The 13,937-nt window shown below is 43.0% G+C and overlaps 1 protein-coding gene across 2 annotated transcripts in view; it reads right to left on the bottom strand.

Moving 5' to 3' along the window:
• LOC137339946 (CREB3 regulatory factor-like) overlaps positions 1–13,937 on the bottom strand; it is a 175,860-nt gene that overhangs the window by 5,607 nt on the left and 156,316 nt on the right. The window contains exon 9 of one of the 2 annotated variants that reach the window (XM_068002045.1): positions 12,936–13,058. In XM_068002045.1, the coding sequence (XP_067858146.1) occupies positions 12,936–13,058 (123 nt within the window). Of the gene's footprint in view, positions 1–12,935; positions 13,059–13,937 lie in introns of those variants that run through there. The other variant, XR_010966642.1, reaches the window with a different exon arrangement.

Here is a 13,937-nt window from a genome sequence, read left to right as displayed (position 1 = left end):
AATCCCAAATATGGCAGTTTGAGAATTTGAATTCAGTTTTAATAAAAAGGTCTTGGTATCAGAAAAAGTGACCATGAAGCTATTGGATTGTCGTAAAAACCTAACTGGCGTTCAGTAAAACTGCTGTCCTTACCCAGTCTGGCCTACACTTCAGTCCTACACCAACATAGTTGACTCTTAAACTGCCCTCTGTTGTGGTCTAGCAAGCCACTCTGTTGTATCAAACCACTACTCAGGAAGGTTCACGAAGACCCCACCACCACCTTCTCAGGGCAATTAGGGATGAGCAATAAATGCCGGCCTTGCCAGCAACACTCACATCCCAAGAATGAATTAAAAAAGGTAGTTCGTACCACAATTATTCTAAACAATGACGGCCTGATTGAAGATGCACTTGATTGTTCTGAAGTTCCTAGTACACTCAGTATTTGTTCCCTTCACAACATTCACTGTTCCACATTTTAAAAAAAAATGTAGCTTTAAGTGAACAAAGTTCTTTAACATTGACAGTATGTCAAACGTCATAAGTGGCTGTGTGCACATGCTCGTGAGGAAAATATATAAATCAATCTCCCAGCTCCACAATATGGTTTCAGTCACAAAGAGGGCATTGAATGAACCTCTACTTGCATTTTGTTAACCAGAGGTGCAGCATTCAAACAAACTAATGGGTGTACAAGATTATATATGCCAGCTCCCTCAATGGGTTGGGTTTAGGGAAAGCCACTGGTAACTGTAGTCCTAAGTCATAGGCCAAAAGGTTGCAGGTTCAATCCACAGTCTGTGCCAAGTTAGCTGACCTCAGTGTTGAAGATGATTAAAGGATTCAATAGGGTAGATAGAGAGAAATTATTTCCTCAGGTGGGGGGAGTCCAGAACAAGGGGGCATAACCTTAAAATTGGAGCTAGGCCGTTCATGGGTGATGTCAGGAAGCACTTCTTCACACAAAGGGTAGTGGAAATCTGGAACTCTTTCCCCCACCAAAAAGTTGTTGAGGCTGGGGGGGCAATTGAAAATTTCGAAACTGAGGGGTAGATTTTTGTTAAGTATTAAGGGTTACAGAATCAAGGCAGATAGATAGAATTGAGATACAGACCAGCAGTGATCTAATTGAGCGGCAGAACAGGCTTGAGTTGCTGAATGGCCTACTCCTGTTCCTATGTTCCTCAGCTGGAGCAGAGGAGCACGACCATTGGACTCGGTGTCCCATAAACGTTCACAGCATAGAACGTGGCCATTAGGTCTGAGCCAGACCGTGGGTTAGAACAATCCAAAATTAACCATACTCTCTCCCCATAGCTCTCAATCTTCCTCCGCTTGAATTATTTATCCAATTTTTCCGTAAAAGATGCAGTGGTCTCCACCTCAACTACTCCTTCTGGCAAGGCACCCTGTGCTCCAATAACCCCTCTGTGGTGAAGAAGCTTCCTCCTGAACTCCAACAGGGGCTCCTATTCCCGATCCCTACCCAGTCACTCGTGCTGGGGAGTGCTCATCACGAAGGTCAAGATCAGGCTCAGCTCTGATGCTCCGCACGGTTTGAATGGTCTATTGAAGCTGACGGTCTGTGTTTTGGGCCGGGGGGGGGGTGGGCGGGGCAGCCTGGAGCCTGCACCCAAGTCAGAGTTAGCACCTTCAGGGCATGAGGGGAGAAAGTTAATACAAGGCTCCTACACAATGATCAATGGCTGGGACTGATCATTTCAACATTATATATGCCATTGAAAAAATTACACTTGACCCAACCCATCTGCACCTCCACCCCTGCCCCCCAGCCCGCCCCAACCTCAGGCAAAAAAGGATCATTCCCCTTTATGCAAGGGCAATCACAACACTTTTAATCTCCAGTACTAGGAATAATTACAAGGCTGTTTTTAAACACTTATATTTTCCGTTAAAAATATTTTTCTTAACCCCGACGACCAATGTCCCCCTCCCCTCAAGGTGAAAAAAAGGATCGCAGCCCCTTTAACGGGAGAAAATCAGGTGCTTTAAGCTTTAATGCAGAGATTTTAAAATATCCATCTGGGCTTTCCTGTGAGCATCATCAGCACCACAAACAGCTCAGAAATCTGCCTGCAGGCTGTGTCTGCCAATCAGAGGTCAGAACCTTCCACTGTCCCGTCTGCTGTAGCTTACGACATGGCACAGAGCACGTAACGCTCTCAACTGCTTTCCTCCCGACTCAATCCAAATCTACCACAGCTTCCTTTTATTTCTCAGCTTTCTTCATCTGGTTCCAACCCACTGAACTGTGAAATACCGTAGCACTGATCAGCACACAGCCTCAAGATTAAATCCTGCTCCTTGCACAGTCTCCACTTTTTCCTAAAATATCCTGAATAATAAAGGCTTTGGCCAAGCGAGAAAGAAACAAGGAACTTAATTTTTTTAAAAAAATAATTAATTCTCAGGATGCCGTTGTCGCTGGCAAGGCTGGCATTTATTGCCCATCCCTAGTTGCCCTGAGAAGGTAGTGGTGGGCCGCCTTCTTGAACCGCTGCAGTCAGTGAGGTATTCCTTGCAACCGTTAGATACAACTTGCTAGGCCACTTCAAAGGGCAGTTAAGAGTCAACCACGTTGGTGTGGGCTTGGAGTCACGTATAGGCCAGATCGGGTGACGGCGGCTTCAAAGCTCACTGACACTGTTTAACCCCCCGGCCCTTTAAAATCCGGGCCATGGTCTCTGCAGTGTTTCCCACCATTTGCCCTTTCCACTGCACAATTTAGACATTTTTTGTTGGCATTGAGAGAGGGGAGAAGGTCAATTTGTGGAAGTGTCTAATGGAGGGCTTCATTATTACGATCACCTTCTCTTTGTCTCCATGTACACCGCACTCGCCTCCATGGATACCACACCTGCCTCCATCCTCCCCTCCTTGGTTCTATATAAGGGTTCAACCCACTCCAGGACTTGAGCATATAGTTTATGTTGAAACTCCAGTGGAGCACTGAGGGAATGCTGCACTTCAGATGATGCATTAAACTGAAGTCCCCGCCTGCCTGTTCCGATGGTTCAGGTGAACAGTAAAAGATCCCACAGCACCACTGCAGGAGCAGCAAATTCTCCCAGCTTTCTGGCCAACATTCTTCAGTCATAGAAAACCACCAGGAAATAGATTAGCCGGTCACTTAGCTCTTTCCAGATCGTGGGATCTTGCTGTGTGCAAAATGACTGCCTACATAACCGCGACCGCACTTCAAAGTAATCCATTTAGTTTGTGACGCTCTTTAAGACATTTCCAAGAGACATCACAAGGTGCTATTATAAATGCAGTCTTTTTCCCTTTTTTAAGGTAAACACAATGGTAATGAGAAGCTGCAGTGCTCAATGATACCAGGAAGAACTATCAGAAATAGAAAATGATCACTGGGCCCAAGTCCATCCTTTCCCATTGATCTTAATCTTCTCTACCTGTGTTCTCACAATATCCCCAAATATGATGGAAATTGGTGAACAAGATCCCACTGCACAACATTGTATTTAAAATGTCCCCAATCAGGTTCCCAGCATGTGCACACAATTTTTATTTAACAAAAATAAAGTATGAAGAAGAATCACAACTTTTCAGCAACAAAGTTGTTGCATATTCAAACATATAGCATCAAACACAACTTAATAAATTACGAATTTTATCATAGGGGTAAAGAAAACATCTCTTGTCTGCACTGCTGGCAAAACATTAAAAAAAAGAGGGAACCAGTTGACCAAACATTTAACTTCTTTACTGAGTGATTAGATTGTGGAATTCGCCACCGCATGGAGTGGTTGAGGTGAATAGCTTGGATGCCTTTAAGGGGAAGTTAGATAAGTACATGAGGGAGAAAGGAATAGAAGGGATATGCTGATAGGGGTGAGATGATGTAAGGAGGGAGGAGACTCGCGTGGAGCATAAACACAATGGTCTGCAAATGCTGTAAATTCTATATAACTTTAACGTGATGGGCCAATTCCTTTTTGGTTGATTGCCAGTTTTGCAAGTACTTTACATTGCTGCCAGCCCAGGTACCGTAAAACTCTGTTTAACTGAACCCCTCTGAACTAAAAGTCTGGCAGCCCTGTCTCCACTCCCCTCGTTCCACATTCAACACATCTTAACAGGCAGTGAATAAAGCTGACACCTAACTTTTTAACACCTCATTTTAAGAGCTGCCCTCAGAGTATTTAATCCCCTCCCCCTTTTTGATCAGTGAAAAACATTAATCCCTGCATTCTTTGCTCCTTGTCAGATGAACAATTACACTGGACGGGCAGCTCCCAAAAAGGTGTACAACCACATTTTTAGAAACAGGTGAAAACGTCTGACACAACAAAAACCCAACCACACCAACACAGTAACTACTTACTTTACAATTCGTTCTCCACTCTTTTGCTGGTTAGATTAGTTAGTAACATCTCCTCTGCTGATTCACCACTCCCCCACGCACGGGGACCAAGTCAATAAGGAAACACTGCTAAACCTCACTATCAATAGTGATGAACAGTAATGATCAAAATATTAAGCTTCGATGGCCCTCCTGTAGCTTATTTCAGAAGTCGATTATTTTTTGCGCAAAAAGATGTTCCACCTGATATATTAGTCCTAACTTTTAAACTTGTACCTTGTGATATTTCAGCCCATTATCATAATGTACCTGGATTAAAGTATGCACTTCCTGCAAATGACACACTTACTTCCTGTCACGCTTTCCTCGTCATGTTCTGTTGAAAACACTCATACCGTTTTTTAAAAAGTGAATCCTCGCCGTGAGCAATTCAATGGGTGATCTGCTAATTTTTTTTTAAAAATCCATCTGGCACAGATTCTGCTCATCACATACCAGAAGTCACTTTGTTACAGATGCAAAGCAACCTTGAAAAGGGGAAGCCAGTCGTTTACTGCTCAGTGTGTCTAACCTGGAGACTGAAATTGTCAAGCACTTTCCAATCTGCAGTCTCTGCCAAACAATTAAAGAAAAGAAAGACTTACATTTATATAGAGCCCGTCACAACCTCAGAACATCCCAAAGCGCTTTACTGCCAATGAAGTACTTTTTGAAGTGTAGTCACTGTTTTAATGTAGGAAACACAGCAGCCAATTTGTGCACAGCAAGGTCCCACAAACAGCAATGTGATAATGACCAGATAATCTGTTTTAGTGATGTTGGTTGAGGGATAAATATTGGCCAGGACACGGGGGGGGGGAACGCCCCTGTTCTTTTTCAAAACAGTGCCATGGGATCTTTTACATCCACCAGAGAGGGCAGACTGGGCATTGAAATGTCTCATCCAAAAGACGGCACTTCCAACAGTGCAGCACTCCCTCAGTACTATACATTTATAAAACAGTGCATCATGCAACCTGTCATGACCAATTTCTCAGAAATCCGCCAGTGGAAAACTCCCATCACATCACTTCACAGTCAACTCTCAAAAAAGAAAAGAGTAAGCTCAACTTCCTTCCTCATCACATCAAATTTCCAAATCATCTTGGCTGTTCGTGTCTCTATCTTCCTAAAGAGCAACAATATCCTTCCTATCATTAGGTGACCAAAGCTGCACATAATATGGGGTTCTGGCCAACATTTATTCAGCAAAACATCTTGCTTAAGTTTGTACTTCATCCACCCACTACTGCAACCTTATTTGCTTTTGTTTTTAAAAAATGAAACTGCAGCCAAGCACCAGGCAGACAACTTTATCTACAATAATCTGTTAACTCTTTCCATTTAATACGCAATGTTTCAGGAATGCTCTCTGTTGGCAGAGTATGAATCAGGACCCAACCAGAAGTGTTTGTTCCCCCCCCTCTCCAGAGTTGGGCGGCTCTGCTCTGAAGTCCCAGCTCCCTTTGAAATGAATGGACCTGCTCCAGATTGAAGGTGACTCCTCCCTATAACTGACATCATCGGAGTAACAATGGAGGGAAGAAGGAATGAAGGAAAAAGGACTTGCATTTATGTAGCACTTTTGCAAATTTGTAATCAGTCAAGTACCTCTTTACATGCACCTGGACAACTCACGTCGTTTTTTTTTTAAAAACACTTGGGTGGGAGGAGGCTCGTGTGGGGCATAAATACTGGCATAGATTTATTGGGCTGAATGGCCTGTTTCTGTGCTGTAAATTCTGTGTAATAATATGGAATGGAGTCCCTTTATTTTACAGCCCCACACCTATCAAATTTCTTTTCAGTGACAACGAACAATGGAATCCAGTCATAAGGCTTCTCGCACTGTATCCAAGAGCACGGTGGGAAGAGGGATCATCCAACAAAGCCAGTCAGTCAACACTGCCAAACGAGACGTCAGTGGATAGGAAATTGTTTTAAGGATCCTGGAAACGTGCGCAGATACTCATTCATCAGCATGCAAATCATCACACAGGTTGAACAGGAGGCAGAAGCATTCTGCAGACATCAGTTCAAGTTGTGAATGCTTGCGTGAAACAGATGTGGAAAATTTATATATTTTTTTGTCTGCATGAGTGTACAATTGTAGTGCTCCAAATTACTTTGATTGGCCTACTGTACCACATGGTGAGCAGAGGCCAGTCACGTGGTCAACGGGGATCAATCAGATCAGGGAATCACAAATACAGAAGGCTAGGCATTACACACTGAGAATTGATGCAAATTCAAATATTTCTAACCACTTCGAATTTCTAACAAAATTTAATTAAGATGAGGGCCAGGTCCAGTTCAGAACCTGGGCTCCTGAGACTCAATTTACTAGCAACCCCCAGTCAGAAGTGCCGGCAGAGATCTAATTAATTCCAACTTTTAAAAAAAAAACGTGTCCATGAGCAAAACGTGGGAGATCAACTAGTAGAAAATAAAACATAGAAAAAAGATCCCTGGCTCGTTTCCTGGTCCCCAACTTCAGTTAGAGCAGCAGTCGGGTGCTACGACCGCCCTCTTACCCCTAGGCCAGGGCAAAGAAAATTACCAGAACTCCCAAATGTGTATGGAGATTAAGCAGGGATTGAATTATGCTCAGCTGTGATGTTCCTCCTCCCCAATTTGAACAGCCTGCAGAGACTCACTAACGAGGCTCACGTGAAGAATCGCAGCGCCCAAACTTCACCTGAGTCAAACTCCAACCGATTCAGGATCCTGCTGCCTGCTTCCTGTCAATCACCCTATCCTCATCAACCTCCACTTGTTGCCTGTCTCTGTAACTTTCTCCAACCCAAACCACAGCTCACACCCTCTGCTTTTCAGAGCCCAGACTACCATGTGCCCTCTTCACCCCATCAGTAGCACAGCTCTCAGCCATCACAATCAAACTCTCCTCTATAACACCTCCACTTTGCTGGACAACCTATATGGACAATTTGGTCTTTTCCAGTCCACCATTTTCAAATGTTCGTACCTCTCCCCCCTTCCTTCAAAATCCTCCTCGGATCCCCTGCCCTGATTCTTCCAGATTCACGGTCTGTTCAAATTCTCCCTCTCACCAAGTCCCTTGGGAGATTTTGTTACAGCAAGCTGATTGCTTGTTGTTGAGCAAGTTAGTACAGGCCTGTTGAGAGAGGGACTGCCTTCAGCGCAGGGACGGAGAGAGACAGAGAGAGACAGGAGAAAAAAAAGAGAAAATCAGTGCAAAAAAAAATCTAGCTGAGTTTTCAAAGTGTTAACTTACTGGTGTAATTAATATTTTCCAAGAGCTGTGGAACGTTGGATGCGAAGCCTTGTGTGCCTCTTAGAAAAAATAGATTAAATCGGGAATTGTGGTGATCGGCAGCCAAAAGACGTATCAGGCTAATCAATGACATCACTGGTGACCACTGCCAAAAAGACCTGGGCCGTTCTAAAAACATTTGTTAAGAATGAAAAATAAATCATTCCCCTGCGCAAGGTCAACGTGCAGGGCTGAACTGTGGTGTGGATGTGTGCAGCAGCTATCCGATTGACTGAAGGGCAGAATGTCTTCAGTATGAATCATTTTTGTAAGACATCGTGAAGGGTCCGACTGTCCCTCTCAAGAGGGCAAAAAAATTTACAAGTGCTCGTGACCAGGGGTGTAGCCATGGAGATCTTTAGGACACGTCTAGTACTCCCTGTTGAAATTGAGATTCACTGCACAGACGCGACTCGAACTCATTCCTTCCCGAAACTTAAAACTTCGGAACCCCTGGTCTTCCTCAGTCTTCCCTTCCGCTTATAATTGACTGGCTTCTACAGCCCATCCTAGGCCTCTCCAATTATTACTCCTCGATTTCCTTTGGTCTTCTTTCCTATCCTCAACCTTGGTGGTGCTCTTGATCTTGTGTTTCTCAATAGATTGATATAAAAATTAAACACTACACAGTCCCTGTCCTTGTTTATTTATGGGGGGGGGGTGGAGGTGCAGGACATCAGTGATGAGATTTCGATGCAGCAGTTTTATTAGCAGCAAATGTGAGGAAGAATCACATTTTTTGTACTATGCAAGTCAATACGTGACAAGGTACGGCTATAAGGGACTTTAATAGCCTCAATATCCCAAACCCTGCACGAGGCTCCAATTATTGGAAAGGAGCCAAAAAACATGGGTGGGGAAGATTTATCTTGGAGAACAATGGAAGGGCTAGGAGAGACATGTGGAAGTGAAAGAAGGAGCAACCCTGAAGGAAACCAAATCAGAGAGCCAAAAGAAAACCAGAGACGTATGCTGAGGCCTGCAAGAGAGAGAAAGAGAGAGCGCGGGGACAGACACACAAGTCAGAAATAAAGTCTAGCAGGACCAGCAGAGGAGGTTGATGCTTCAACTAGCAAGTGAGCACCACAAATGAAACAATGAGTCACGTGAAGACAGAAGGAAAGCACAGGCTCAAGCTGTTGAGAAAACACAAGGCTTGGGGAAACAGAGTGATCACAAGCAAAAACGACAGCACCAACAAGGTCAAGCATAAGAAGAGGCCCTGCCTTGTGTAGGCAATGTCACTGGAGTGTGCTGTGGCTTACACTGGAAGCAACAGCATCATCAAATGACTCCGAACCCGACAAAGGAAGTGGAGGAATCACACCAGAGGCAAATAAAATCATTTCTTTGTGATTTCAGAATGATACTGGGGCTGAGGAGGTTAAATTATGAGGACAGGTTGCATAAACTTGGCTTGTATTCCCTGGAGTATAGCAGATTGAGGGGTGAGCTGATTGAAGAGTTTAAAATGTTAAAAAGGATGCAATAGGTTAGATACAGAGAAACTATTTCTTCTGATGGGGGAAGAAAATCGAGAGCGAGGGGACATAATCTTGAAATTAGAGCTAGGCCATTTCGGAGGGAAATCAGGAAGCACTTTTTCCCACACAGTGGGTAGCAGAAATCTGTAATTCCCTCCCCCTAAAAGGCTGTGGATGCTGGGGGACAATTGGAGCTTTCTCGACTGAGATCGAAAGATTTTTGTTGGGTAAGGGGATATGGAGCTAAGGCGGGAAAATGGGAGTTGAGATACAGATCAGCCATGATCTAATTGAACGGCGGAGCAGGCTCGAGGTGCTGAACGGCCTTCTCCTGTTCCTCTGTTTATGGTCATAAAAGCACACAGATTGTGCCAAGCCCAGTTTTAAAGTCCAGACGGTGACTGGTATTTTCAGAGGCAAAAAATGATCTTAGAATCATGGATGAGCTTCAATGTAAAACTCAGCAATTTCCTACATCCCAACCCAGAGTTCTTCAAACGCTCAAGCTAATTCCTTTGCTCTGGAATTGTGTATATTGTAGAGATATCAGCAAATTTTTTAAAAAATTCGTTCATGGGATGTGGGCGTCGCTGGCAAGGCCGGCATTTATTGCCCATCCCTAAAAACAAACCTGGCCTTCTATGGCGTTACAATTAACGTGCACTGGGGCAGCCTGGCAGTTTGGAGATTCAATCCCAAATGGCCACTCGGAGATTGAATCAACAAATACGTTTAAAACAAAATAACTAGTTTTTTTTTTAAAAAACTGAATTAGAATTAAATAGAATGTACAGCACAGAAACAGGCCATTCGGTCCAACAGGTCCATGCCAGTGTTTATGTTCCACACGAGCCTCCTCCCTCCCTACTTCATCTAACCCTATCAGCAAATCCTTCTATTCCTTTTTCCCCCTCATGTACTTATCTAGCTTCTCCTTAAATGTATCTATGCTATTCACCTCAACAATCCTTGTGGTAGCACATCCCACATTCTAACCATTCTCTGGGTAAAGTAGTTTGTCCTGAATTCCCTATTGGATTTATTGAATCAGCAGAACACACTAAAGTTTTAATGATTTTAACTATGGCTTATAGCTTGCAGAGAATAATTCTCAAGGGTTTGAGGTATCTTACATTAACAATACCAACACTGTGCATTTATATAGCGCCATGAATGTAGCAAAACCTGACAAGTATAACATCCAAATTTGGAAAGTTATCAAGTGTAAACTTATTGCGAGTTAGCAAGAACTCTTCTGGTGTAATCAACTGATCAGTTACCCAATGTTATATAAATGACAGTCGAAAGTAACCATCACTGCAAATTTCACCTCAATGAACCCAAAGTGGAAGCCAAGAATTACACGGTCACAGCATTACATCATCGGAGCAGCAAGTGAAACTGATAAATAAATTTAAACTGTCTAAATTAGCTGATTATTTGTTGCAGATTACTTTTCCTCACAGAAGTTATTTTGAGTTGGTATTAAAAAAATATATTTTGGTCGCCCAGGGGTGGCCACGAGTCCAACGTTCTTCCAAAGAAGCGTGACTGTTAGTTTGCATGTCTCTCCTCGTTCTCTGCCCTTGAATTGTCAAGCTATCGCAACAGTGCTTGTGATTTGAGGGTAGAGGACAACCAATCATTTCAAATCCATGGAGAAGCTGCCCCAGCAATAGAAAATTCCTTTTAATTGACTTCAGAATGTCCCTAGAGCAAATAGCCTCTAACTGACCTCAGTGTTACTGTAATTAGACTTTGTGCCCCAGAGCAACAGAATAGTATGTGTGTATTACACGGTTGTAATGTTTCTGTCTTTCTAGAACAGCATATCCTCCCACTTACCAGGAGCAATTCACATTTGCTATTAATACCTGAATTTTATAGCATCTTTTATTTTTGTAACAGCTCAAAAGTGCTTCACACAATGAATTATCTTTAACTTAGTACACCAAGTAACTGATAATAGAGTTGATATGGATGATAAATATGTAGTCCATACTAGCTGCATATCAATGACCTCATCCAGTCATTATCCAACCTAACCACTGCTTCTCAGTCAGAACACAACCTCCAGTCCTCAATACAACGACTGAATCACTACATCTTGATCGCCTCTGTGTCTTCAATAAAAGTATTATTTCTTTGTTTTTCAAAAGATATTGTGCCCAGGTTTCTCACGTATAAGCAATAATTATGACATCTTGCTTTTGATGGCACCAACCCATGTTCTTCATTTATCAACATTCTTAGCCTCAATCTCCTGTGACATCAATTGGAACTACCACATCTCCTCCAGTGCTAAACATTTATTTTCCCCTCAATATCACATTTCTCAAGAAACCCTCAAGCCCATCCAGAACTTGAATACTGCACCCATAACTGAGGAAGCTTTGCCAATATCACTCAGGAAAGAGATACAAGAAAAGCTTGATTTCTAAAAATCACCTCTACACACTATCCCTTTGCTCTCGGTCGTAGCCTTTCTTATCTCTATCTTATCCATACAGCCACAGTGAGTGCTCCTCTGAACTTCTCTCGTGCTCTTCGTAATCTGCAAGTATGGTATCAATTTGTTCTTCCTCCTTCCGGTATTCCCAATGTATTGAAATCAAGACTTATTCTACCATCTCTCCTACTGCATGGACCTCAAACATGTGGCACTCCTCACCTCCTTCAGTCTGTCATCCTACAATCTTTGGCTTTTAAAAGGCAAGCTTGGAATCATTTGAATGCTAAGCCCAATTTACCTTCTCTTCTCAACCTTGTCCAGGCACGATGGACCTGGACCCTTTGCATACATAATTCTATCTCTTGTTGAAATGTGGTGGTACAGGAGGTATAGCCAATAGGCTTTATGAAACAGGTAGACACAGAACTCCAGAACAAAAACACTTCCATCCTAGAGAGGAAGGTCCACCTTATAAAAGAATCTGCATATTGAATTCTCAGCCTGAGGGTTCAACACATCCTTAACAATAAGACCGAGTCTTGCACCAAAAGACATCCCTTTTGAATGCGCAGGACTGCCACAAATATAAAAAAAGTTAAACTAGATACAAATGTAAAACGTTATCAAATTCAAACGGTCAACAGAATAAACCACGAACATTAAACAGATATTGAGCGAGCCCTGCTAGTCCAACTATCTAGCATCTTATAGAACAGGTACACACCACCAGGGTCCCAAAGCCAAGGTAGTATTCCTACCCAGTGTTGGAATGAAGTGCCTCCACTTCACTGATTTGAGAACTGGTACCTCAGCTACAGAACAGAACAATATATTCTTACATGAGGTCCAATCCAATTCACAGCTCAAATCCAAGAGTTGCTGTAACACTCAGTGGCATGGGCTCCAAGAATTTGTGCTCCCCCCCTACTTTCCCCCCCCCCCCCCCCAAGCTATTGGATGCGAGTGCAGAAATGATGAAATATTTTTCTACACTTTGCACATCCAATGTCAATATTAATGAGGTACAAGGGAAGCGAGTTGCAGAGTAAGCCTCTGTCTACTCTGACACAACAATACAACTCAACCTTGAAGATAACCCTTGCAATGGTGAGACATTTCCATTTCCCCACCCTAATGACTGAAATGTATGTATTTGCCAAATAACGTTGCAGATTCCCATCCAACAGGAACTAGATTACAAATGTCCCAAGCCCATTTCAACGAACTTTGGAGAAAGAGACATTCAACCTATAATTTTGGCCTGGGTTCAAACCTAGATTCCATGGGTGTTCCAACAAAAGGCTCCCTTAACGTCAAGAGCTCAGTCTAGTTCTTACCGACTGTGTCTTTCATTAGTTTATCCAGTTTTTCAGTCATGCTCTCTTCTTCAGTCCCATCGCTGCTTTCCACTCGTTTCATAATCTGCCGCTTGATAGCTACAATAACTTGAAGCAAGTTATCTAGGGATGAAAGAAACAAGAATTTTTTAAAAAAATATCACCTGCATTTGCATTCGGCCTTATCTCATCTCACAGAAACAGCTCAAAACTGTTTAATATACAATTAATTACTTTGCAGTGCAATAATCATTCTCATGTAGGCAAACATGGCTGCCATTTTGCACACAGCAAGATCCTACCAATGGCCATGAGAGGAGGTAAATCAATACTTTGGGGTAGTATTGGCCAGGACACCAAGAAAACTCACTGTTCATCTTCAAATACTGCCCTAGGATCTCTAACATCCACCTAAACAGGCAGACACGTCATTAGTTTAACTGAAGGACAGCACCTCCCTGACAATGCAGCACTCCCTCAGTAAGGCACTGCAGTGTCAGCCTAGACTATGTGCTTAAGTCTTGGGAGTGGAGCTTGAACCCACAACTCCTCGACTCAGAAGCCAGACGACAAACAACTCACCCAAGCTGACACTTACTTGAAGAAAGACAAGTTGAAATTAACTATCTACCAGATCTTCTGGGACCTACCCCATCCAGCACTTGTGTACAATAATGGAATTTCTTACAGGAGAATGACAGCTCTTATTTCTGACTGGACAGAGGAATTGCTGATGAAACCAAATGGTGACGGCTGTGAAAGACTACAGGAGGACGTAGATTGGCTCGCAGGATGGGCAGTTAGGGGGCAGAAGCAGCTCAATATAAAAACATCTGACGTAAAACATTGTGAAAGCAAGAATGGGGAAGAACGGCAAGATTTTAAGTTGAGTACAGGAAAAAAGGACCTTGGAGTGCAGATACATGGGTTATTAAAAGGTGGTATCGCAAGTAGATATTATAAAAGGAAGACAAACGGAATCCTCAATTTTGTTTCTACGGG

This window comes from Heptranchias perlo, chromosome 21 (assembly GCF_035084215.1).
Source record: "Heptranchias perlo isolate sHepPer1 chromosome 21, sHepPer1.hap1, whole genome shotgun sequence".
Taxonomy (NCBI): domain Eukaryota; kingdom Metazoa; phylum Chordata; class Chondrichthyes; order Hexanchiformes; family Hexanchidae; genus Heptranchias; species Heptranchias perlo.
Note: the sequence above shows the minus strand (reverse complement) of the source record. Positions and strands in the feature narration are given on the sequence as shown.